The 27,268-nt window shown below is 39.8% G+C and overlaps 2 protein-coding genes across 5 annotated transcripts; both read right to left on the bottom strand.

The window, feature by feature from the left end:
- Positions 1 to 204: 204 nt before the first annotated feature.
- noxred1 (NADP-dependent oxidoreductase domain containing 1) lies at positions 205 to 4,120 on the bottom strand. Its single transcript, XM_047345566.1, is given in 8 exon segments — positions 205 to 346; positions 403 to 435; positions 494 to 647; positions 737 to 855; positions 939 to 1,119; positions 2,400 to 2,624; positions 3,883 to 3,957; positions 4,117 to 4,120. Coding segments are annotated over 8 exon segments (933 nt in total).
- A 408-nt stretch (positions 4,121 to 4,528) lies between these two features.
- LOC124855749 (autophagy-related protein 2 homolog B-like) lies at positions 4,529 to 27,106 on the bottom strand. Of its 4 annotated transcripts, none has more exons than XM_047345807.1 (43): positions 27,052 to 27,106; positions 25,995 to 26,443; positions 24,964 to 25,126; positions 24,695 to 24,847; positions 24,462 to 24,564; positions 22,634 to 22,793; positions 22,374 to 22,553; positions 22,178 to 22,274; positions 21,907 to 22,071; positions 21,427 to 21,578; positions 21,108 to 21,219; positions 20,699 to 20,942; positions 20,088 to 20,250; positions 19,915 to 20,007; positions 19,624 to 19,812; positions 18,381 to 18,654; positions 18,200 to 18,308; positions 17,920 to 18,121; positions 16,039 to 16,181; positions 15,088 to 15,245; positions 14,809 to 14,984; positions 14,570 to 14,720; positions 14,271 to 14,473; positions 13,963 to 14,043; positions 13,763 to 13,869; positions 13,577 to 13,669; positions 13,419 to 13,489; positions 13,046 to 13,122; positions 12,795 to 12,965; positions 12,570 to 12,702; positions 11,719 to 11,918; positions 11,410 to 11,639; positions 11,206 to 11,323; positions 9,805 to 9,996; positions 9,628 to 9,729; positions 9,461 to 9,539; positions 9,165 to 9,375; positions 9,016 to 9,085; positions 8,847 to 8,929; positions 8,619 to 8,740; positions 8,289 to 8,443; positions 6,946 to 7,095; positions 4,529 to 5,663 (listed from the first exon to the last, which is right to left on the bottom strand). In XM_047345807.1, the coding sequence occupies exons 2-43, from the start codon at positions 26,154 to 26,156 to the stop codon at positions 5,433 to 5,435; spliced, it is 6,228 nt and encodes a 2,075-aa protein (XP_047201763.1). In that variant the 5' UTR covers positions 26,157 to 26,443; positions 27,052 to 27,106; the 3' UTR covers positions 4,529 to 5,432. The 4 variants fall into 4 exon arrangements, with proteins under 4 accessions (XP_047201763.1, XP_047201765.1, XP_047201764.1 ...); XM_047345809.1 differs by having other exon boundaries at positions 25,995 to 26,405; positions 27,052 to 27,090; XM_047345808.1 differs by having other exon boundaries at positions 25,995 to 26,434; positions 27,052 to 27,066.
- Between the last annotated feature and the right edge of the window lie 162 nt (positions 27,107 to 27,268).

Here is a 27,268-nt window from a genome sequence, read left to right on the forward strand (position 1 = left end):
TATTTAAAGAACTAAATGCTTCATATTAAGACTTAAGATCTATGTTTACTAAAGAAAAGTCCTTTATAACTTTCAAACATATCACAGAATTATTGAAATGCTATATTAATATTATTTGTGACGAATGAAATACCAGAAAACATGTCAAAGTTTTACAAAATGCAATAAGAAAGCATTTATTGATATTGATATGATGTAACCTTGTCAGTTTATTGTTCTTTCAGGGTGTGATTTGTATGCTGGACAGATGCACTGCTGCACTGATTTGCTGCTCTTTACAAAGAGAAGCAGCCGTGTCTCCTTGGTTTGGGTATCAATGAGAGAAATCCAGGGAAAAGACCGTTGTCAAGTAAAGAAAAACTTTTGTTAATTACTTTCTGTCTATGTAAGAATTTAAATTGTTCGTGCAGCAAAAAATTAAATGCAATATCGGATCTTTTATCAACTCACTCATTCGGATCGAGAGCAGGCGCACAAGAGGAACTGATGAAACTCTATGCATAATGGCTTATTTTTCATCCATTTCTCTGTGAAAATGCTGTTAATTAGAGAAGGAGCCCCACTGGATCCCAGACAGGCAGAGGTGCAGATGTTTAACAGGCTGTAAAACACTCCACATACCCAGTTCAGACCTAAAGTGATGCCACAAACAATTTAAAATCAGCATCAGTTACAGAGAACAAAAATCTTTTTCAAAATTACTATCAAATTAAGTAAAGGAGAATTACTGCTCAACCTTTTAAAGTAAGAGGACATGATGCCTCTGTCAGCGATGGATCTGACAAAGCTGCTGCCAGATGAAAGCAGGACTGTCACAGGTCTGAGGTGTCATTGTGACCAAGACATTCAGCTATACTGACATAAAAATCTAAGAATAAGATATTATTCACATTTGCATCCAAACTGCACACTGCCAGCCTGAATAGATGCAGGCAGACCTGGTGACAGGGACAGCAGTGGTGAAACTGTACACGAGGCAGTGCTATGGCAAGTGAGAACAAAGATCAGCAGAGATTCTTTCAAGGTGAGAAGGCAAACAGCAGAGGAACAGAACATCTGCCCATGCTGCCAGTCTGCGATTGTCAAAGAAACACTCAACTCCTGTCAGGACACATTCCTCTGAAACAAAAGGCATTACTCTGCTGGTAGATAGAGAAGTAAGCTGAATCTGCAATATAGTGAAATAACCACAAACGTAGGAATAAAACTTCAGGTATTTCAGAAATACCAAATTAAAGTGTGTTGCTGTGTAAGGTATGATTCTCTGTTGCAACTCTTTACAGCTTTAATACCCTGCCTATCAAAAAAATTCATTTCACTAGAACTTTTTCACAATTTGTCATGTTTGAACCACAAATGTGATTTATTGAGATTTTACATGATAATATATGTCTCTATCCTTAGACAGGGATGTTTTTGTCCATTTTGTTCAGATATGAAGGAAAGTATCTGTGAACAAGAAAAACCTCCCCACAGCATGATACTGCCACCACCATGTGTCATGGCGGGGATAGCGAGGTCAGGGTAATGTGCAGTGTTTGTTTTCTTCCACACCTAATGTTCTTCATTTCGCCCAAAAAGTTCAATTTTCAAAGGGGACTTTTCTTCTTGCCACTTTTAAAATCAGCAAGATTTGTGGAGTTCACAATTAGCAGATGTCCTGTTGACAGATTAGGTGAACAAAAAGACTCACTCACTGCAGGACTTCAATCCTGGCTCATTTATTGAACAATTTAATGACATTTTGAGCACATTATTCTGAATCAGACACCCAAACTGAACAACACCATCTGAAATCATGTCTTGTGAGCAAGAAAGTTTTAATCCATGAACAACAGTCGCTGGATAGGTAAGTGACAAGCAGTAGCTACACCACACATAACAGTACAAAAACAAGGATCATCAGGTTCCTGCAGAAGCTGTATGTTCTATCTCAAAGATGGATTAACAACACATCAAGATGAAGCTTCTTGAAGCAAAATAAAGATTTAAATTGTTTGACTTGTTTCTATTTTTCTGCTCAATAAGAGAGAACTTCATGTCTAAAGGGAAAGAGTGATGATAGGTGGTTAACAATGGAGTTGGCCATCAAAATGACAGATGTTGCTTCAAGGATGCTGGGGGACTAGGAGTAAGTAAGCACAGTTTCATACAGACTCTAAGAAAGGTTGAATAAACTGAAAGGATCACCTGAGTAACTGTAGAGTTGGACGAGGAATATTTGGGTCAAGGCTTTTGTTCTGTGACTCAATCCTTGTTTATTCAAATACAAAAACAGGTATTCATGCAGGTATGGGTATTTTTTCTCTGTCTTTGTTTTTCAGGTTAACTTTGTCAAGAATAAAAGGAGGAGTAATTTATTTTTGCAGGAGAAGCAACAGATTTACTCATCAGTATACCTGCAGACTCTGGGTTTCTGGTAGATATGTTAGTTTGTGTGGGTTTGATTCTGATCTTTTGAAGGAGGCTGAACAGCAGCTGTTTTCCCAGGTTACCCAGACCAAATATCCCCACACAGATGTCACCATGCCCTCCTGATGCACATGAGTCCTTGGCAGCAGTCTTACTTCCCATGATACATCTAGAAACATCACAGACATCACAATGTTCATGAGAAGCACAAACTGTTTAAAGCTATGAGTCAAGAGTTTATTTTGCCACCTCTTGTACTCTGTTTTTCTGTCTTTTGTTATTTTGTGGTAAAATGTCATTTATTTAAGATCAAAAGTAAAAATAGGCTTCCAAGCAAGTCTCTCGTGTCATCACATTAAGGCATAACGCAAGTGATTAGATTTATTTTGAGTACATCCTTCTGAATTTTACTGTCCATGGTGGGTCATGCAGAAAGACCCCAGTCGTGATTTGAACCTTGGATCTTCTTACTGTTGGCCCACCATGCAGCCCTTTTTCTGCCTCCAACCTGCAGGAAACCTGTGATCCTGAGTATTGGTTGAATATACAGACACCTCTACCAGATCAACCAAATAGGGGAACAGTGACAACATAAGCAACCTAAACAGACATCACATTGCTTTTATTGATTTGTATGTACTATTTTTTTTTATCTCGTCTAACAATTATAGAATAAATATGATTCACCTTTATCATTTATGTTTTTAGGATTTTCTCTAGACAGGATCACAAGACCCCTCACTTGCCCACTGCAATGCCAAGGAGAGTCCAGACCCCAACTTTCAGGGGTCTCCAACTCCAGTTTTGAGAGCTAATTAAGTTGGTTGAATTACCTCTTCAGCATGCCTTACATTTGGCAGAGGCCTGGTAATGAGCCAGTCATTTAATGCTGGTGTGCTGGAGTAGAGATGTATCTAAAAGCTGCATGACAGTAGCTCTCGAGGACTGCAGTTAGACCTTCTTCATCATTCCAGTCAACAACAGGAGCAGGAATAAGCAGTAAAGCTTCAGAAAACATACAGTGGCACTTAACTGGCAAACCATGTAACTAGTTAAGGCAATACAAGCACAATATAATATTTACTCATTTAGGTAACTGGAGGAATATAAACGAATTCATATCAGGTAAAGGTCTGAAGATGGTGATTGTCCTTGTCAATGTTTGCCTCACCTTATTTATCAGCTGCAGTATTGATCATGGCAACTCAGTATAACTCAACAACTTGGATTTCTGTCAAAATCTGTAAATGGTCACTGTTCCTGTGTAGTGTTTACAAATTCTAGTTGATATGCCTGATTCTGGTCCCTCGTCACGTCATCAAACAGAAAAAGCTGTGTGCTTTTTAAGAAACTTTATAATGAAACCCATAAACCCTAACCCAGCCGTGTTTTCAATGTATATATTTGATACTGTTGATACATCTATAGTTGGACACTCTTTAAGTAGGCAGCTTATCTTAATGAGTTCACCAGTTTCATATAAAACTGCGTGCGCGCACACGTAAAGCGTCAGTGCAGCGTAGTGCGCACGAAGGGAAAGTAATGCTGCGTTCCATTAACCTCGAAAACGTCTGAACTGGGATGTCGGAGTTTCCGTCATCTCCGAGTTGTAGAGTTCCAGTTTCCTGCTAGTTTTCGTTCGTATGCTAGCAACTGTAACAGGAGCCCTTTACAACAATACGAATGACAAGAACACTGTTTTACGCATTACGTGCTTATAAACAGCGTTGAAACAACCCGTCTTATAAACACTGAAAAGTAGCACGTGCATGAAGGACTAAATGTTACATAAATAACAAAGAACTGCTAAAAACTGTCACAGTGAGCACATTTCACTACTGTTGATGCGATTCTCAACCATCTTTAATGCGGAAGTCGGGTGTGGTCGTCTTTACCCCGACTTTTAATTTCGACTATAGCGGGTGGTTCCAGTCGAAAGTTCCTACTCGGAGGTCGGAAATCCCGACTTCCGAGTATAAATGGAACTTGTTGAAAATAGTGTCAGCCTGAGAAAAAAGAAAAACACTACGTTTCTTTACATATTTGGGCAGTGACGTAACGGGGGTATCAAATAATCTTTGCAACATAAAATCGATACAGAATATGGCAAACAAGCGTGATCTGAACAGTTTATTATTTACTTTTCACCTATTTGATACAATTAATAAACAACACTTTTTGACCAAGAAAAATTATTCTTTCCACACAAACAATAAAATATGCAAATATAAAGTGTGTAACGCAAATGATCACAACTGACATCCATATTCGTTTACTTAAATAAAAACAGCTGACAATAAGACGTTAGAGATGTAGAGGAGTTGTTCTTGTGAAAAGCTGCAACTAAAGACAAGGAACAAAACGTTTAAAAGTGACTTTCTGAATAGCAGCTTTTGTGAAAATAGCACACCTTGCAGTTCGAAATAAATCTGTGCAGCTGTACAACACGTTTGGGTTATCTTTCTGTTCATTTATTTGGACCTGTAACCCTTCAAGTCACTTAAAAGTGCTTATTAAATAACTACACACCTTTGACACATTCTGTTTCTGCTCTTGTTTTCTTGCATTTGCATGAGAGATTACAAATTTGGCATATTTACAGTAAATAACAAGGGCAACATATAGTACATGTAATAAATTAAACCTCCTACACTCGGGTTTGTTGACACCAAGTAGTATAAGTACACTATCTGTATAGAGAGCTGCTTGAAAAGGAAGCTAATGAGATGATCTGTCTGACACAGTTTTGATTTTTCATGACAGAACTTAAGTCAGAACAGAATGATATGTGGCTTGTACTTGTATTATTTATATATATCCATTTATTCAGCAAAACAGTGGACACTGCTGATGACCATGAAGGCACTGTGAGGAAACCGTTAGATGGATGGCATTGGGTCACACTGCCACAGGATGAGACTGTTTTATTTACACCAGAGATCAATACCAGCCTTTCCTCAAACACATAAGAAGCTCCTGCCTGCAGCTGATGCACAGTCATGGTTTGATAGCAAAAAGGATTACTCCTCCTCATGCCTCCATTTCTGTGACTCCTCCTGACGTGCATCAGGGTGAATCTGGTTCCTCATCCCACCCAAGACGTTAGATGTGGCCTCCGTGGCCATGATGAGCGGCTTGACTACTGCTGGTGGCAGCTGGCGGAGGACTCCACCGACTGCTCCCGTCATCCCACGCTGCTCGTGCTCCCGTGTTGCTGTGTCATAAATGGTCAGAGCGGTGTCTGTGATGCCCTGTGGGCGGAAATATGCAGTTCTGGTCAGAAGTTCACATTCAGTCATTTTCTGCATGAATATTTTTAATTTGATCACTGGTCTTATTAGAAATGGTAGAGCTCATTTAAATTGGTTGGTGTTCTGGCTCAGACCGACCTGTTGAGAATCATCTACAAACTTTTATTGGGGTTGAGTTTGGGGCCACTCCAGACGTTTAATCTTAGCCAGCTTTATTCGTTCAAAAAATTCATTATTATGTATGTTTGGGATCACTTTCCTGATGGAAAACCCAGTTGCATCCAAGTCCCAACCAAATTGGGACAAATTGGGAATTGGCTCTGGATGGATGGAAAGTGGTTAGGACATTCAGGAACAATCGAGGAACAACTGATCAAGCCTCCCATGAACTGGAACATGCTGGAACACCAGTGTTACTGTCCACAGAGAAGTAAATGTACCATCGCTGTAGACTGAGAGGACGGTGACCAGGAAAGTGGATGGAATACTAAAGATGGAGGACTACCTTCAAATTCCTTAGAACAATGATTGTAGTTTCAATACAAACAAATAAAAATATATATTTTTATATCTAATGACATTTACCATAACAATTTGTCACAAACTAAATACACAATTACCTTTAGCATTATTCAACATTACAGATCTAAGTAAACAATTAGCAATATACAAATGTACAAAACCTGTTGGCAGGAAGGTTTAAGACTGCAAATATGTTTCAGTACAAGCAAAATAATGCAAATCAGGTTTACACTACTGCTAAATAATGATGGCCTCTTGTACTGCCTAACAGGCCACTGATGTTCTGTTTGTCTTACTGGATTTTAAAGCCTATGTTTATCATTGTTATTGTTATTTTCTTTTCAAAGATAAAATACTGCAACTGTTTTATTGCCCAGTAGTACTTGCAGGAAGCTTCTGGAACTGCTCCAGCCTTAATCTTATTGTGAATATGAGGAGTGTGCTTGAAATCTGAGTAAACCAACCGATTTAAATTACCTTTACCAATTCTGCAAGAAGAGTGTCAAATTCAACCAGAATTATGCTCATTTAAGATTGTTGATGGCTACAGAAAAGTATGTGATTTCTCTGCTAATTGCTGCTATATCATGTGTGGATCAGAGAAAGTTCACAATAAAGTTAAACTTGTGCACCAACTTGATTTTAAAAATCATTGAGGATATGGGATTGTTACGACCTTATTAAGTGTATGTAAACTTCAGAATGGTGCTTTAAAGTGGTGTAAAGGCGAGGGGAATGGTAAACTGAGCCGTTAGCTTACCTCTTTCACCACAGTATAAGCTTTGGCAACACCTTCTCTCAGGTCAACAGGCTGATGAGCCAGGCCATAATGGGAGTACCGTTTTACCCTCTTTGTGTCTCTCTCGTCAGGTACCGGAGAAACCATGTCATAAGCTGTTTCAGCCGCTGCCTAGAGAGACAGAATTAAGAGAAATTAACACAAGAAACATTTGCATTTCCTCTGGAAATGCAATGCCGTGAGAAGTAGTCGTAACTGGATCTGTTGAAGAAGCTGAACTGAAGCAGAAAACTGCAGAAGAAGCTAAACCTGATCAGGTAACAGATGTTCAAAAACTGAAGAATCAGCAGAAACCAGGAAATGTAATGCACTGTTACAATTAAGTTGAAAATGTTCCCTTAAAAGTGCATAGCTTGTGTTTTATTGGTGGGATTTTAAGTAAAAATTGTTATCTAGAGGATTCATGTTGTAACAAAAAGTGCATTTCAATAAAGGGCTGAACAATACCACCTAACAAATGAAAACACAGTCTCTTATTGTGGTTTTCTTTGTGACGATGCTGGTGAAATGTTAATCCATGTGTCTCTGTATTTATTCATGTCTGTGTGTTTGTGTAAATTAATTAAAGCATATTCCTTTATGTATTTGTTTCCTCATAAAAGGATTTTACCAAGTCAGACGAACACAGACGAAATAAAAGGCTTTACCGTCCACCACTAGCTCATTAACGTAACCATGGCAACAGCCGCAGGTGTGTGTATTGATTGATTGTGTCCATGAACCTCTTGGAAAACCTGATCTGATTTTCACATTAGGCTCAGTCAAGAAGTGGATTGCATTTGTCGTTAAGACGCTGTTATTTGAATGCCACATGATGTGAACTAGGACAGATTTTTCTACAACAAGTACAGGTCAGTGAAGTTCTGTTAAAGGCGTGAGAGCAAAAATAATTTGATGGGAAGAATGTGGCATCTAGGAGCTCAGCTGAACACTAAAGTGGTTGATTACATCATCTTTAGATGAGGATACAAACTGTAAACGATGCTCAAAAGCTGAAGCATTTACTAACAACCCAATGTCCTGAGACCTTTTTAAAGTCTGTTTCCAGCTGAAAGTGAGGGGAAGGCCTTCAAAGATCTGCGGGTATTTGAATGATTAAAAAGCTCGACTCATAAATTTTTATATGGAGAAATTGTAAAATTAGTAAATAGATGTAGTGATTTTCTGAAAGAGCCAAACAAAAACAAAAAAACATAGAGGACAAGTCTGCAGAATGTAAATGCTTTATAGCCTGTACGACATTACAAATGTCCTCTGAGAGTGAAAGTATTCAATAACGTTTAATAAATTGGAGACCAGTTTACCTGAATGGTCCGAACCATCCTGTTTGTGAGCTCCAGAGCAGCCATAGCAGTGGAGGTACCAAAGGAGGCAGTCCCGCGCTGAAATCCTCGGACTATCCGACCATCCTTCCTGTACTGCTCAATAGGGAGCCAAACCAGGTCCATAAGGCCGTGAACTGAACAGAACAAAATGTTTTCTTAGAAGTTTATCAATGTGAACAGAAATCCCCAGTTATCCCAGTCTCAAGGGTAACATGCAAAAACACAAACATTGGGTGCCAAGGTGACAGAGGTCGGGGTAGTTGTATGAGGAACACATGGAAATAAGCTGGGCCCAAAAGGTATGCTCACCCAGTTTCACCAGAGTGTTAATAGGGGCCACACCACTTAGTATTCCTTGAAGCTGATTGGTCTTTATGTCGTTTAGCCACTCATTTATTGCATAAAAAAATAGTTTATCCACACCAAGTAATCTGTAACACAAAGAAGTGTACGTTTAGGTTAAAAAATGGTCCACGGTCATGAAGGTAACATCTGGAGCAATGCATCACTGTCTCATAAGGTATTTAGGTAACACACCCTTGTCTATAGCACAGCTGCCTCAGTTTTAGTTCTGAACAATTTAGCTGCGTCAGCCCAAAGATGATTCCTGCAAATGTTCCCTGGAACACATATATTACTTAAATTAATAAAACAAAAACTGATAAAACAAAGTGAAGATTGTGCTTTAATTTCTTAGACCATGTACCTGATCCATCGATACATGTTTCCCATGGTAATCCAGTCGAATTGGGACCTCACAAGTGAATCGAAACTCCCTGATAAGAGAACACAGCATTAAACATGGACATGTTGCGACTCTGTTTGGCTTCAAGTGTTTTGTTAATTTCCACCGACCTAAAGAAGATCGGCTGGTCTGAAAAGGGAGAGGAAGAAGCTTCATTATCATTCACTTCCTCCCTCCGTGATGTTGAGAAACTATTGATGCTGATCTGCCTCTGAGCAGGAACTGAAATGATTGGGGCTGGATCTTGGCTGCCAGCCGTCTGTTTGGAGAAGCTGCAGGAGATCTCTGGGGCAGTTGCTTTCTTTGTCGTAACACAAACAGCTGCAAAACACCGGAAATAATCAGGAGCTGGGAAATTGTGTTAAAATGCACAACAGTTGATGTGTCAGTAGATCATTGGTCTTACTCTCTTGAGCAGGTGGCGAGAAAAATTCAACTTCATTTGCAAGACTACTAAAGAAGTCCTTCAAGAAGAACAGTGCATCCTTTAAGAAAACCAAAAATATGATAGATTATGCTCTGAGTTTCAACATCTTTAACAGTGCAAACATCATCTATATCTGATTTTAATACCTGATCAATATTGAGGCGAAGAGGCATTAGGGAAACACGCAAGGAGCACTCAGGAGGAGCCTGGTCTGACTCAGGACATGTATGCAAAGCCTTAACTGTCAGCTAAGAACAAAAAGTACTCATGAAGTTCTAGAAATTCAAAAACTTAAATAGGTCATAGTATGTTGCCCTACTTACCATGTTTGAATGGGCCTTGCGAGGCATTTCCTTGCTAGAATACAAGTAAAGGAACTTGTTCATCTGTGAGGTAGCCAGTCTGTCTCGGATCTCTAAGTCCTGCACAACGAACACCTGCCGGGACACTGGCTGATCCATCGCTGGACGAGATGCTACAGGAGTCTGTGAGTACACCTCATGCTGAAATCTCACCTGAAGAAACAAAGAAGTTATTTACTAAAGGCATTACTGCAATATTTGTAGAGAACAACATGATTCTACTGAACTTGAGATGCACGGAAAAATGAGCTAGTGATCGGTATCGGGCGGTTTTACGCTCGACTAGGCATCTATGGTCTCATAGCATAAGCTTGAATAAAAACACGTTCAATGTTAAACAAAAATATACAACATGATATGTTTATTTAAAACGGAAAAGCAACAACTATTCATACTAAGGGTAAAATAATACAACATGTTGATTATTAAAGTTCTATTTTTTTCTAGAACATTTACTTATTTTTTTCTATAAAAACTGTAGCAAAATAACTTTTACTTAAAACCTGATAAATTTAGCACATGGTTTCTTTAAGGTTCAGTGAGGTGAATTGAAGCCATTTTAAACAACTTTTTAAGTCCCACATGAGTTGCAAAAAATAACGTAGGTAAGTTAATTTAATAATTTGACGGAAAAATACAAACCAACAGGTTACATTAAATAATGTAACAATAACATTACGAGTTTAATTCCCTAAACAAGCTGCTAAAAGTTTAAAGAGCAAACTTCTTTCAAATGTTCTTCAGGAAGCGTGAATGTCTGGGCTCCGTAGTTTAGTCACAGCATCACCATTAATTACTCAGACAGAACTAGAAAAAATAATGATGAGCATTGAGCACCTCTAAACAAAGTAAAAATAAATAAAATAGTAAAAGACAAAAGCAATGAATAAACAAACACATGAACCTCATATGGAAAATCTGGTCTATTTAAGACTTTCTAAGACCCTGCAACAACCACACAGTCAGAATTCACTAGTAAAAATGCTAATTGTACAGAAAATGATACCTTTTTGGGTCATAGTCAGGCTATCAGCTCTGGTAGCCAGCCTGCAGTCAGCTGCTTTACGGACATGCACCTCATAGCTTGCCAACTGTTGTTTTAAAACTACAGTTTTAAAAAGTGAAGACCACTCACCTACTTTTAGTATCATGTGAAGCGTTTAAAAGTGGAGCCAGAAAAAGCAAACATGCTCTAAGAAGCTTCCAGAAAGGAAGCTGTATTTTCTAGAGAGACGCAGCAGCTGCTAATTCGAGAAACAGGACTTAGACTTCATATAAAAGTATGCTGGACGTATTACAGAAAAGCTGCTCTGTTTCATCCCTTTGAGGATAACTTGCTCATTAATAAAAAATAAAAAAAACCTTGCTGAGTTGGATTTCCATCAGGACATCAGGGTTCCTTCCTCTTCCGCCTCCAATCCGCCCCAAACTCTTCACTTGTCTAACTGGAGTTTGAGATGGGGAGCTATGGGGAGTAGATCTACCACACACAGGAAGGGAGAAAAACCTTAGAGAGTGTGTTTTCTCTTTATGCATTTTTGAGAGAAACCAACACAACATGCTCACCCCCAGCTTCTAGCAGGTGAAGCAATGCAAGTTGCACTCCCAAAGTCTTTTCCTCCATAGAGATGCCAGATGACAGATATCTCCCTGATGAGGTAGCGGACTTCTGGGATGGGAAAATTCATGGTTCCTCTACTGGAATCATTCCCTTCTAAAGGCTGACTAAAGTGATTGTCTTTGATTTCCACTGGATCTAAGGTGAGATGCTTTACCACAGGCTCCTGGTCTTGATCCTGTAACAAAAACATCCTAAAATTGAAGAAACACATGTTTTACATAAAAAAGCCTACATTTAAGTCAGTAATTCCCTACCTCTCCTCTGGAATCAGGAGTTTCCAAGATGCAAAAGTCATCCGTCTCATGGGCAATGTTGGGAGCAGGCGTAATGAGAGGAGAGGGAAGAACTGGGTACGTGGGACTTGCATCTTGGCTTAAATTCCCACTCTCATCAGGGAACAGGAATAGGTCTGATCGAGGTGCGTCATGGTCATGAATGTGCTCCTCATGGGAACCTAAATAGAATTAGAAATATAAGCAAACAGTGGATCCATCATGCTATTCAACCGGCCCCAATCAAACTGCTATGAAAGGAGCGGTTTCTGCATATCTTTCTGAGTCTATCAAAACAAGGCAGCTTGACCTGTTTTATTGGAGAGAAATACTATTCATACCCATTGAACTTTTCTACATTATGTCATGTTAAAGCAACTAAATGTAAATATTTCCACTGGGACTGCATGCATAACTGTAAAGTGGAAAGAAAAGGATAAAAGAGTCCCATGGTTTTTACAAATAAAAACTTAAAAAGTGATCCATGCATTTGTATTTATCTCCCACCCTGCACTCTGACACCCCTAAATAAAAATCATAAAATCCCAATAAAATACTTGTGGCTTCTATTTGTGGTTGTAATGTAACGGCAGATGAAAATGTTTAAAGGATTCAAACATTATGTGGTGAAGGCACCGTAAAAGCCGCTGAGAATATGAACTATTTCACCATTTGCTTGGAATTTAAAACCTTAACTAACATTTCCGCTTTAAAACAACCCACCTCCTTATTCCCTAAACTGAGAATTAATTATGAATTATTATACACATATATATTAACAGTAAACCACTATGTACTCAAGGATTTTCAATTTATCTGAGGAAAGACTATACCATTTTGTTGTGGGCAAGGCGCCTGCTGCCCGTCAGTCTCCTCCATAGCTTCACTCATCAAGTCTTGCAGCATCTGCTGCTCATTCTCGGCAAGCAGCGGGATCTGAGATGTTGGCCTGCTAGGAACCTCCATCTGTCAAAAAAAGGAAAAAACATTCATTTAGACTGAAAGTGTTTTTTGGAACATAGATTTTATCTAAGAACAAATCAGGAGTTATATCTGACCTTGTTTTTTTGTGTACTGCTGCTGCGCTTGGTCTCTGGTTCCTCCGGGGGCATTAGGTCTCCATAGCTGGCCACATACTGGATGAGATTCATCAGGGCAGCGCAGGAGTCTGAACACGTTCTGATGTGAATCACGTCACTGGAGCAGCGCAGCTCAAACCTGGGCTCCGACTGTCACCCAAAAAACAAATACAAACCAATCAGACTTTCTCCTTTCTCTGAGAAATCCCATTTAAAGTTGGAAAACTTACCAATTTTCCATCTGCTCCAGGCTTAACAGCTATGATCCTCAACTCCAGTGTTCCCATGTCTACAACCTGAACATAGTCTTTTAAATAAATGAAACAATGGTCAATACTGTGTGAAAAACACAGTCAAGAACAATGTTTTGATAGAAAACATTGTACTTTCCTATGAATTTACTGCAAATATTTCAACTGAGGTCAGACTTTTAATATAAAACAAGTAAAAACAGATAGATAACACATGTAGACAAATGGAAGGGAAATAAAGTCTTGAAATTTAAATATTTTTCCAAATTTAGGCAGACCAGAAAACAAACTAACTCCAACTCCATACATTTCCAGACATTTGTGGAGGAAAGAGTTCTAAATATCAACTTACCCCGCGCAAGATTAACAGAAATCACATTATTCTTGTCTGAGAGGAACAGAGCAGCTTCGTCCAAAATGATCCTGCAAGAAAATCTTTATAAAACCTGATTTCTCCACACTAATTTAAATAAAATCTCTGAAATCACCAAGAAAGCAAGGGAGTCAAACCTTAAGGTGGAAGATGAATTGTCTAACGAGACGCTGCTGGAGATGCTAAATGTTTCTACAAACACCAAAGATCTGAGTGGCAGGTAGAGAGGTCTGAGAAGATAAAGATTGCTCCGTTTAAACACTTCTAATATAATTTACTAATAAACAACTGCTTACTAGCAGTCGCTGTGTAATCTGCATTACCTGTAGTCTAATGAGCAGCTCCAAAGGTGTAAATGTAGAGTGGTGACAGACATGGGAGGGGCGTAACCCAACACAGGCTCAGCCGAAACATTCAGAAAGTCAACGATCTATTTCACAAAAAGATGAGAAATATTCCATTTAAAGCCTGTCTGGTTTAAGAGATGTGGGGGCTTATAGCAACACGGAGCAGCTTGTTTCACCTGGTCATACCAGCCCAGGTTGGGTGGGACCACTCTCTGCTGCAATGTGGCTCCTCTCACTCCAACAGCAACCAGAAACTCCTGCATCGACAAGACAAAAAAGGATGTCAGTAAAATGAGCAGCCAAATGAAAAATACAACCTTGGATCTTCACTCAATGTTCCTGCTAAAATAAAGTGACATCACATAAAGTTCTTCAAAATACAAAATGATCCACACTTAAAATAAAAAAAACCTTAATAATTAACGTCACCCATTTCTTAACTCAGATTCCATCTAAACAGATTTGCTGAATCTGAATATTTGACCTTGATGTTGCGTTCTGCGCTCTGTGATGAGATTTTGACTGCGACAGACACCATGCTGCGGGCTTCCAGACCAATACCCTCTGATGGCGTTGAGGACCTTTCTGAAGAGGTCTCTGATTGGTAAATGGTCGGCTCCAGCCAGTGGGGATGTGTCCTGCATGGCAACTTCATGTCTAAGACATTGGTGCCTCCATCTAGGAGTCCTGGGTGGATTAATAGATATTACATATTTGCAATGATATTCAATGCTATAATGCTATAATGATAAGGAAGAATTACAGAAAGTGGAGGCAGGTTACCTTGGTGGTACATGCAAATGCTGCTGGTATGAAAGCAAATGTAGTGTTGGTCCTTGAAGCCTTCATACTGAGTGACGCTGAACAAAACTGCGTTTTTCACCTCAATCCAGAACTCGCCATGTTTGTTTTTCAGTATAGATTTATCTTCTTTCTGAAGAAAAAGGTAACAAATCCACAAACTGCAATGAAAAGTTTGAGTGGAGTTGGCTGACTTTAAGAGAATTTCAAGCAGGTTTTACCTTAGCGTTTATCTGAAGAGCCACTAACCCATGACTGACACTAAGGATGACAGAGAAGAGGCTCTGGTAGGTCTTGCTGTGGACTTTGGGCTTTTTCTTCTTTCGAGATCTGAAACCCAGATCCGAGGCAGGAGAGCAGTAATGCAAATTCTCGTCCTCCGAGCCACTGGTCTCTTCTACACAAAAAATAAATAAAAAGAGATTGCTTGAACATGATCTCACGTCACAAACACAACTGAAATACTGGAAATTCATATGAAACAGGTAATTTAATCCCACCATCAGGGCCAGTAGAGCGAAACTGGCTAAAGCTGTCTTTGGAGTAAGTGTTTATCAACTGGCTGGCAACAGAGAGTCCAACTCCATACGGCATGTTTTCGACGGTTTCCACTGGGGATGGAGCCGTGGGCTCCCACAGCAGAAGGTCGTTGCTTACCCTAAAACATGGAGAATACATATTTCATTTAATGAAACTTTACACAGAGGACACAGTTCAGGACACATTTATTGGTAGCCATGATAGCGATGTGCAAAAGCCTTATTTTACACAGAAAAGTTTTGAAAATCAAACCCTGAATTTGAGTGCATATTTAGTAGGGAAAAGTAATCCTCACAATACAGCTAACAATCCCCTGTTAAATAAATACATTTTACTGTAGGGTTTTTTATTCTAGTTTCCCATCCCATGAATAGCAGAAGAGAAGGGAGCATTGGAGAGGACCCAGGACTCTGGATGATCTGGAGAAACTGTGGAAAGAGAGATACTCAAAGATTCCTCTTTCTGTTTGGTCCAAGCTTGAGAAACATTACAGAAGAAGACTAAATGTCCTATTAGCAAAAGAAGGTTTGTACAAAGCATTAAAAGCCTGACGTACTAATAATTGTGCTTCTTACAAACAATTATTTGTGACGATGGGATCTACTCCCGATGAATAAATGTACTCAAAAGAGAGGTCGGTTTTTCACAACCTCTCAATTATTCATATAATTTAAAGCTTTTCACACATCCAACCAGAGATGCGAGTAAAATGTGGCCAGCATTGTATATGTAGCTATCTGCTGCTACAACAAAGCTTCATATGTTAGCAAGCCAAAGTTGACCCTTCATTTTAAATGAGCTTGCTGTTAACATGTTTTAAATATCAGATGATTAGAGCAAAAAATATATTTTTTACTAACATTTATCAGGTCGGGTTGTTCATTTTTGAATGCTGATAATAAATGATGAACCTGTTGTGTAGTTTTTCATAGAAAGCCTTTCCGGGCAGCGCCAGTTGCACATTAGGGAAACACAGCTCCAGGATGAATCTAGAGTTGTTCATGGCTTTTTCCTGGAACTCTGTCATCTCACCAACATCACCAGGAATGATCATCTGCAAACGGAGAAACACATATACCCCGTCACCACCTTTTTTGTCCACAGCTTAGATTTGCAAAACCTATTTGCCTAAGAATTCATCAGTCAAACACGTTGATATATTGACTGGCAAATATTCTCGCTCCTGGATGCAAATTTCTGCACCTGGACAAAGGGCGTCTGCCGCTCAAATGTTAATACCAAATCTTTGGTTGCAAAGACTGAAAGGAAACTGTTTGAAAGAGAACATTTAAACTATTGCAAAAAGAATATTTGAGATTTTACTTTATGTAAAAGTAAGTAAGATAGGCCCTGGTAAAAACATTGTGTTACTACTTTAAGATCTAGTGAAAATATTCAGTCCTTTTAAAAGGAGACAGTGGTGCTTCTCAAGCCTGGCATGGATGTGCATTTAGGATGTGTCCAGCTGTGTCAGCTGTCCCCTGTTCGTTGCTCTTTTCTGACCGGTCACACATGGATCAGTTGATCCTTCAAAGCTTATATGCAACTTCTAAAGTGAGATACCTTAATTATAGCTGTAAGATGTACACATCTATCAAAATGCTAAACCCAGCTATGGCCCTTAGTTATCAACAAAAAAAACCTGATTATAAACAGAAGAAATGGAGCCTTGCTATTCCTATTTAAGAGACAGGCTGAGGAAGATGGTTAAAGATGGGCAACTAATTATACTATTCTGCCTGTTCTACTAATAACTAGATTATTTTTTACTTTTAACTCAGCTTCAAATGTTGGATTAGATTTCGTACATTTGATGTTTATCTCTAGAGAAGAAAAAAATGACCGCGACCTTGGATCAAGACAGACATGACCCCTAGTGGTGTCGTTGAAGACTGTTAAACCCTGTTAAATTAAAATTAATTTAAATTAAATTACTGGTACTCACTCCCTTCCAACTGTGTAGCATATCAGTATAATAAAATACTGCATGACCAATAATTTAAAAAGTTTTTGCAATCCAAACATATCACACCTGACAGAAAAGAATGGCTCTTTGCCAGGTCTCTGCAGAGCTAACTCACATTTTGATTCAGATATGTTGGAGCAGGGACGCATCTAAACTTTCTAGGATATAGCTCTCAATTAAGTGTACAACTGATAGCTGTCCTGTCAACAGAGTCTTCCATCTCTGCAGCTCCTTTAAAGTTACCACGGGCCCCTTGGCTGCTTCTCTGATTAATGCTCTCCTTAGGTTGGTGGCCCTGTCTTACTATTGTGCCATCATTTTTCCATTGACAGATATGGGTTAGAAGTTGCTCCAGGGAATACTGAAAGCTCGAAATGTTATATTATTACCTAATCCTGCTTTAAATGTCTCCACAACTTTTTCCCAGCCTATCTGATGTGTTCCCTGTTCATCTTAATGGGGTTTGTTCCCAAATTTCCTCTGACCTTCGCAGAACAGCTAGAATTATACAGAAACTGAATTACATTCATGTGGACTCGCTTTGGTAAAATTGTATTCTGCGGGATCAGAGTACCGAGGGCTAAATATATGCCACACTTAATGTTTTTTTTACACATAAAAACTGAAGGCATTTTTATGAGTAAAAAACTTGGCAACTTTATATTTTTTACAGTTATTTTCTACATTGTCATGTTGGTTTTCTCATAAAATCTCAATGAAGTAAAATTTTGTTTTTGTTGCTAATGTGACAAAAATGTGGAAATGCTAAACGGTATTGAGATTTAATGTGAGGATTATGACCTGTTGCACATCACTTATGACTCACCTCCTCGTTTTCATACATAACCCGACGTGAAGAAAAGGGCGACGGTTCTGGTTTCCCAAAGTCACACACGTCCTTCAACGAATGAGAAGCCCCCTCCTCCTCTTCTTCCTCAAGTGAATGGTCTTCAGCCCCCTCATCATCTTCAGCAGTCACACGCTCCAGGATTGAGTGGACCTTAGTGGGATTCATCTTCAGGACAACCCTGATCAAAGGAATTGTCTATCAGTACAACTTAGAGCTCAATGGACTCATCAGTTTACCGCCGGTTGCATTAGTGTACCTCGGCCAGTCGAATTTCACACTTTCAGACGTCATCATGTCTCCTTCCATGTTGTGGGACACTCTGATGAAACGGACAGCTGGCTGATCTGGCTCCTCCTGGAACTTTCCTGCACCATGAAAACAAAAGCGAGTCAACAGCAGTTTTGCACTTTTTCAAGTGGAACTGACAACCGACGTACCAGTAAGTTCCTTGAATGTGAGCTCCATTTTGGTTTGGTTGGGTGAGCTTCCCCCCATGAACTCTGTTTTTATTTCCAGGTCCTCCAGCTCTAGAAAAAGCACTTCTTTCTGCAGGGACTTCTTGAACCAGGGCCCTCTCTCCTGATCAGAACGCAGGTCAGGGATAGGGAAGCGCACAGCGAGGCCGAGCACTGGAGCATTCACTGTCAGTGATATGTGACAGTTGGAGGGTGTGTGGGTGTCATCTAGGAAAACCTCTGCAAAGGCTTTGTGCTGAAACCGAGCCCAGAAATGGATACTTCAGAACAAAGTATAACAATAAAGCAAAAATGTCTCATTCACGATGAAAGTGAGGCATGACTAAGATGCAAATCCAACTAACGTGACGTGAAGGATCAGTTTAAGATGTGTGTCTATTTGGTATTTTCTGTCAGGACCTGCTGTCTGATAGCAGCAGCTGTCAGAGGGAATTGAGGACATTTCCGAGGGAGTCTTAATCCAACATGACAAACATTGTTTTTATGTAAAATGTTCAGAATAATTCATACTATTATGAAACATACAAGCAGACGGTGGCCTAAGGAAAACAACAACAACATATTCCAGGGTTCTTACGAAGTCTGGAAAACGCTGGAATATAATTTAAATACTTTCCTGCTCTGGATGTGTATGGAAAAATAATGGATATTTCTATCCATCCATAATTGCTTCTATTAATTGCATTAATCCTTCATTCCTCAACCATCCATTCATCCTTCCTTAATCTTCCCTCGGTTCCTCCCATCCATTTGTCTATCTTTCTGTCCTCCATCCGGCCTTTCATCCTCCCTTTACATTCCTCTATTAGGTCTGTCCACCCTCTGTCCCATCCTACATCTCTTTCTCTACTGTTTTCTGTTCCTTCCTCTATTCCCCCTGTCCTCCCTCCTTCTATATCTTCCTTCCTTTGGTTTGTTGCAAGTCTTATTAGGAAAACCTGACCACAATAGAAACAGTGAACAACAGGCCCTTCTTGCAAGGCTGGAATATCTAGTATGAGAATTTAAATGGTTGATATCAACCAGTGGTGACTTTACACCCCTGAGCACAAAAGAAACAAAGAAAATATACAGGGGACTTGTCTTTTCCGGTGTGGATGAACCATTGTTGTGATAGGACAAGCACAATAAATAAACACTTTCATAATGACTTTTTTTTTTAAACAGCAAAACAGTGAAATAAAAAATTAAGTAAACATCTTACCAAACTGATGTGTTTGTTGTAAGATGTATACAAATGGGAGGCCATCATCTCGGTGGTTGCTAATTTCTGAGGCTGCAGCAGAGAGTTGAGACGGTCTACAATGCTGATGTCCAGCTCAGATCGAACAGGACCCAGCTCCACCCGGATCTCGGCTTTCCTGGGAATTGTGCTGAGACGCACCTGGCCTGCCTGAACAGAAAGGCAAACAGAGCGCTAGATGGCCATGCAGAAAAAGGTATAACAGTGGCTTCTATCAGCATTGTGAGTGAATTTCTTTTGATTAAAGGTCACCTGAGGGCCTCTGCGCTCAGCCAGTTTGTAGAGCAGGTGAAGGCAGGTGGTAAGCGACTCATCGTCACTGGCTGGGGTCTCAAACTTCAGGAGCTTATGCGTGATAAAACAAATGTTGCTAATCTCTCTCAAAAGTGAAGTTTTGTCTATAACAGTGAAATAAAAGTACTGACCTCAGTGTACTGGATTCCTCTTTGGTTGCCACCAACAGGAGGATCAGAAGGGAACAGACACTCTACAAACTCCATCTGGTTTAGTGAGATGTCAGTCCTGAAAGTTCGTAGGTTTGATCCCTGACAGTGCTCATTGCTTATCTTTAAACCCTGACCAACAAATCTGCAAAACATTGGCCCAGGTTATGTACACAGATATTGACCTAGTCATAGAGAGCGTATTGACGTAGAGGTGGACCAATTGCAGTTTTCTGTCCGATCACTGATTACCGATCTTTAAAAAGCCTGACCTGCCGATTGCAATTTTGGCCGATACAGATTTTCTTCATTACTGACATTGTCAGGTGTCATTAGATCACAACACACCTTTAATGTTCCAATCTTAAGTTGTAACAGAACCACACACGTGCAGACATGACCTGGTGGGCGGGTTAGTCAGTCAGACCTCACTCATGGCAGAGCAAAAGGGGCCAGTCACACCTTCGCGGATTGAGATAAGATTGGTTTCACATTAAGGTATCGACCGATCGCCCAAAATGAAGGAAGTCGGAGCCGATCAATCGGTGCACCCCTACTTTGAACTGTTAAAATGAACTGTAAACAACGTTTACCTTAGATGATCATGGGGGCAAGCCTTATCAAACATTGAGCGAGACCGAAGGAAAGCATCTGGAGAAAGCTGGCTCGGGCCCTGTGCGCTGAAGAAATGTCGAGCCACGGGTCCAACAGGGCTGGGAGCTGCATGTGGTGGTGGAAGCGGGTCGATGTGGAGGACGGACACGGCAAAGCTGCTCAGCGACAACTTTAGTACCAACTCCGGCCTTGACTCATCCCCGTGCGTTTTGGATGAATGGGCTGAAAATGAAAACATTTACCATATAATACTGTGTTCCATAATATAGACAAGCTGATATCAGATAAAACAAGAATGAAAAAAAAAAAACAATTATGACTTCCAAAAGCACCAAGGCATCAGCAGACAGGTGCACCTGATATCTGTCAATTTACAAGAGAGCTTACAGGTTTGTCTCAGTAGTTTCTGAGGAAGCTGCGAATCCCGTGACTGGGCAGAGGATTCACCCGCCTGCCTCTCTCTTTGTCGTGGTACATCCATGTAGTCATCCCACATAGCCTTAAAACACAGGCAGACATCCATGGTAAAAATACCAGCCTATTAGAACAATCTTAAAAGTAAATTTCAGCGAACCATTTCAGAATCCAGGTAGTTCTGGAGAATAAAACTATTACAATAATTTATCGGGAAACAGAAAATTATAGATGGACAGGCAGATGGGTGCACGAACAAATGGACAGACAAATACATGAATGTGGGACTCACTGTGACAATTCCAGATGGAGACTCTACAGGCGAGGCAGAGTAGTTGCTGTTGAGAGACAAGTCCAAGTCAACTGTGGGCGGTTCTCCGAGTGGAGGGAGGGATGATAAGCTGTGAGACATGTCCATGTCAGCCATGGAGAAGAACACATCATCTACAACAACAAACAAAACAGGTTTAATAAATTCATGCTCAATCCCTGTTTCAGACTCATTTATTTTCAGCGGTCCAGCCTGACGTATAATGTACGTTTTTACAAACATACGTTTTTCTTTCAGACAGTAAATGTGACCGTGCACCTCAGCCCAAATTTAGAACCACAGTTAGAAGACCCAAAACACTCGGAGTTTCCCATTTCTAAGCATAATATGACATTTGAAATAAAGCAAATGCAAAATGAAGTGGGCCATACTGTGTGAACTGTACAACACTGTCATACAGAGAAATTGTAGAATAATAATGAGATGGCATTTCGTTCCAACCTCGACTCGACACAGTTCTGGTCGTCTGACTGTCAAAAAGTTCTGGGTCTGCTCCTGGTACAACAGTGTCTCTCTTCAGACACCGGTTCAGCTCCAAATGGAGACGATACTCATCCTCTTGCTGTATGGGACGATTTTTTCTGTCCTTATTCCATTCCTGTGCAACTTAAAGGGAAAAACAAAAAATGCTCTGTTGGGCTGTTTCTAGATTACTCATTTTGTGAAACGGCTTCATAGTTTACGCCATGTTTTCTATCGTCTGCGTTCTCACCTCCACCAGAAAAAGCTCCAAATAAATCCAAGAGTAGATGAACTTGCCGCGGGGACAGCAGAATGAGCACTGTGTCAATGTGTCCAACGACATCCAACTGAGAAGCAATACCAGCAGAATAACAGAAGTATTAGTATTAGTCCAATTACAAAATTACAGAAAGAAGAACAGAAATGTATTGATTTTGTTGGTTTACCTTTGCACCAGGCAGAGCTAGGTTGTTTTTCAGAGTGAGGGACAGCTCGATTTTACCACTGAGGCTTCCAACTTGCACAGTCTCAAAGGGGGTTGTGGAGGACAGCGGCTCTGTAAACTGTGGATGGGGCTCGCATATTATTTTGGGATTCCAGCTGGGGGAGAGCTTTGACTCGGTTTCCTACAAAATGCGAGATGTTTGTGTGTTAAAGCTGTGTTTAACCGTAACTCCCCAGTAGCTGAAATACTCGAGACACCAACCGAAGGGGTGGGTGAGGATCTGCAATCACGAGACACGACTGAGAACTCGTCCCAGAATACAGTGATTCCATCCATCTGCATGTTTTTGTGTGCGAACGTGGTTGGCTGATGCACATTTACACTTGGGCTCTCTTCCCCTGTTTCATCGCAGTACACAATCCTGTCACATGTACAAAATGCAGTTAGCTAAAGAAAGACCTACAGGATAATATTCAAGGTGTATTTCTACATAATTTACTGAACTGTGTAAACCTACGAAGCAGTATTGTGTCTATTTGTCTGAGATGTTGATTATCAAAAGACAGAAATCGTTTGTGAAAGAATGGTTTAACTACGGTGCCTTGGAAAAGTATTCATACCCCTTGAACATTTGTCTTGTTACAACCCCAAACTTCAATGTGTTTTATTGGGATTTTATATGATCGATGAACCAACACAAAGTGGAGCATAATTGAGGAGTGGAAGGAAAATGATGCAGGGTTTTTAAATCCATTTGGAAATAAAAATCTGAAAAGTGTGGCATGCTTATGTATTCCGTCCCCATTAAACCAGTGTACCCCAAATAAGGTTCTGTACAACTAATTGCATTCAGAAGTAGCCAAATTATTAAATATAGTTCCGTGAAGGCCTCAGGGGTTTGCTAAGGAACATTATTGAACAAAAAGCATCATAAGGGTCCAAGAACACAGCCATTTAAAGCAGGGTTGGATATAAAACAATATCCCAAGCTTTAAACACATCACAGAGCACTGTCCAATTCACCATCCAAACACTGGATAAAGTCTGGCTCGATGGTAAACGAAGACAATGCCGTACACCTAAATTTACAAGCCAAGCAAGGAAGGCATTGATTAGAGAAGCAGCCAAAAGGGCTATGGTAACTCTAGAGGAGCAGCAGAGATCCACAGCTCAGGTGTGAGAATCTGTTAACAGGATAACTCTTGATAATATACTCCACACAACCAGCCTTCATTGAAGAGTAGCAAGAAGAAAGCCATTGATGACAGAACAACATAAGAAGTCTGTTTAAACATTTACCGCAAGCCATGTACTTAACAGCAAATACATGGAAGAGGGCACTCTGGACAGATCAGACTTTAAATTTAACTTTCTGGCCTAAAGCAAAACCCTAAGTGTTGAGAATTAGTACGTTACACTATCCTAAACACCAAACCCACTGTAAAACATGATGATGGCAGCATCATGCTCGGGGGATGCTTTATTTAAGGAGGGACAGGGAAACTGGTAAGACCTCATGTGAACATTGATTGAGCTAAATACAGAAAAACCCTGGAAGAATAAAATGTAGGACGATAACCCTAAACAACCAGAGTTGTATCAAGCATGTTAATGCATGTTAATGTGTTAAAAGCTCTAGGTCAAAAATACATCTAATCCAGATGTTGTGACAGGCCTTGAAAATTATTTTTCAGACACAATCCCCTTAATTGAACTGAGATTGAGCTTTTTGCAAAGAAAATTGAGCAACAACAGGCATTTCTAGATGCGAAAGCTGGTAAATAGACACAGAAATACTTGCAGCTGTAACAGGAGTGAAAGACGTTTCTTCAAAGAAGGACTTTTAGGGGAGAAAACAAATGCACATAGCACTATCTGCACTTCTACTAGTACAAACTTTTTCAGCCCATGTATCATTTTCCTTTGAGTAAACAATTTTAGACTATTTAGCGTTGGTCTACCATATAAAAATCCCAATACACTAAATTAAAAGTGTGTTGTTTTTACGAAATGTAGAAAATTTCAAGAGGTATGGATTCTTCACTAGAGCTGGGAAATATCCTTGTGTGTCATCAATGCAGTTACTCACTTCCTGATTCGAATTTCAAGTGCAATTCCAGTTTTAGAATTTTCTGGAATGTGTTCAACTCTCAGAACGGTATCCAAAAATGTCACTTTAACTCGTCGCAGAACTGCAGGACAGCAAAAAACAAACAAACAATTACTTCATTGTTCAAGAGACTGAAGGAAAGCATCTGGAGAAAGCTGGCCTGGGCTCTGTGTGCTGAAGAAATGTCGATAAAGAGTGGAGATATAACATACCTGTTTCTATTGTCTCTGCAAACTTCTCTAATCCCTCAAAAGGCTGAAAGTTTTCTCCCATATCGTCAGTGAGTTTTTGATTCAGACATTCCTTGGCAAGCTGCATGCTGCTTGTCATGAAACTGGACCAGTACATGGGCTCAGTGCCAGATGCTGGAGGAACAACAATATCTCCATATGTGAAAATGTGACAGGTTTACTTAAGCCCCTTCTGGTAATATAATACACTTTCAGTCATACGGTATAGACACAAATTAGTATCTCCTTACCCACTCTAGGTCTTGGCCTTAGCACCATCTCCAAACCCTTGACCTCCAGGGCACAGTTTTCCTGTAGCAGCGCTGCCCATGGAACGGTCAGAGATATTGTCTGGATGAACCCTGCAATTACCTCAAAAGGGGCATCCGCTGTCTCTAGGAGCTCATTGAGAGACTACGGGACAAGATGACAAGCATTTTAATTCCGTATAAGAGATACTTGCAAAGACTGATTTCCAGTTTCCTTTGCCAATTCCAACCTTTTTTCTACTCATTATAACACATTAAAGGGACAGAATTTGCTGCAGGTTCTTTGATAGAGATATTAACAATGAACCCAGATGAAAATAGAAGATTTACAATGTTATTCCCATTTATGCATCAAAGCATATGTCCCCGATCTTGGATTTTTATTAACCTTCAAAAACTGTATCAAAGTATATGCTTTTGATTGATGCATTGTAGACCAAAAATTGTGCCTGTGTTTAGTTTTGATTCATTTTTGAATAGAAGAAAAAAAACCAATCTGATTACGATATCTGATCTGCCAAAAACCGATCAGAGCCATTTAAGAGATGGACGATTTTGACCTCTGCTCGACTGATTGGTGGATCCTAATTAATATTTGTTGTTATCATACAGCCCAAGAACCGCAAAACAAAGGAAACAATTACATTACTGTATAATTAATTATACTATCATCCCTGTTATTTTACCGTATGTACACACACCCTCATATTAACTTACCAGCAACAGACTAAACATTTTGGTACTTAAATAAATATTTGTTATGGCTTAGATCTCATTAATGGGAACTGTTTATATTTCATAAAATAGACATTTCTTCTACATGAGTGACAAATAATACAGATATTCTAGAATTTACTTTTAAATCAAGCTGGAAAAAAGTGGCAGCATGGCAAGTTTGAACAGATTTTCCTCAGCAACACAGACGTATGTATACACTATTAAGCTTAACTATTAGGTTCCATATTACAACAACATAAATGCACTTAAAACTGTAACTTTAACATAACACATACCCATTTATCCAGTGGTACTTGTGCAAGGGACCCAGTGCCTTGATAAAGATCAAGGCTGAGCTGATCCAAGCTCAGTTTCTCCTGCAGAAAATTCCCCAGGTACCGATGTAGGAGGTACCTGCAGGCCCGTTTTTTGATGGACTCTGAAAATGGCCAGGGCATCTTAACTTGGTGGTTGAACAGCGCAGTGGTAAGGAAAGTGGCTTTTGAGACTGTGTCACTGCTACGTTGAGGTTATTCAGGCAACTATGAAGGAACCACTGATGTTACAGCTGTCATCCTGTTGACTTGAAGATGCTGAAAAAATATGAGCTCAAACATCCTTCATATCCCAAGATCTGGGACACGTTGGAGGATGTGTTGACACTCAGAGATGTGTGTGGGAATTGATTCGACTCCAGTTTGCTGCACCTACAGCAAGAACACACAGAAGAGCCCCCCTACCTCATCTGTAATGTGACACCAAAACATCGGACATGACACAAATTGTTGGCAGAAAAAAGCATTAAGCAAGAAGTTTTCTTAACTATTTATCCGAAAGGTTCCATATCGAAAGTGATGTCAAATTTCTAAATAAACTTAAAGCATTATAACGTCTGTATAAGCATAGTTATGTCCCTTTGCCCCACACTCAGAAATCTGTTTGCGAAATAGCTGTTAGCGTCACAGTAAACATAAATAAATGCATGTCGGGCCTTGGCTCTGGTGATAAAAGCACAGCTGTCGTTGACCGGACATGTGCTTTGACTACCGGTTGGACAAAGACAAGTGGTTTAGCTAACTAGCCGGCTAGTACCTGATGTTTAGCAGTCCATGAGCATAGTGGATACACTGACGCTACAGCATTTAGCATAGCCGACTGGTGGCTAACGTCGAGCTAAGGTTGTAGCATTGAGCTAGTTAGCAAGGTAGCTAATCTAAAACCCAATATTTCTTCTTTTATCAGCCCCTTTACATTAAATTTATAATAATATATACAATGAACACAAACATATCAATTACACATGCTGAAATTTAAGTGTTTAAAAAGAAGACATTAAAGCTGCACGTAAGTTACCTTCTGATTGAGTTGTTTACAAACATTTCATGACTTCGCACCAATGGATAATGTTGCATTCGAGACACCTCGGAAATAAGAGATCCAAACACAAAAATAGATGTTGTCATAATTCAAATTGAAAGAGAGCATGGGACTCTCCAGACATTTTCGATTAAAACTATTTTCTGTTGATTGTTTGGTTTACTATTACCATTCTATTTTTATTCAATTTTCG

Source organism: Girardinichthys multiradiatus, chromosome 19 (assembly GCF_021462225.1).
Source record: "Girardinichthys multiradiatus isolate DD_20200921_A chromosome 19, DD_fGirMul_XY1, whole genome shotgun sequence".
Classification (NCBI taxonomy): domain Eukaryota; kingdom Metazoa; phylum Chordata; class Actinopteri; order Cyprinodontiformes; family Goodeidae; genus Girardinichthys; species Girardinichthys multiradiatus.

Excerpts from the sequence above, each read along its gene's own strand:
- LOC124855749 (XM_047345807.1), bottom strand. The coding sequence starts at position 26,156 with ATGCCCTGGCCATTTTCAGAGTCCATCAAAAAACGGGCCTGCAGGTAC. Across the intron at positions 18,655-19,623 it reads ACAACAAACACATCAGTTTG|CACAAAGCCTTTGCAGAGGT; the intron begins GTAAGATGTTTA and ends GCTCGGTTTCAG. Across the intron at positions 14,474-14,569 it reads CATTTGCATGTACCACCAAG|GACTCCTAGATGGAGGCACC; the intron begins GTAACCTGCCTC and ends TAATCCACCCAG.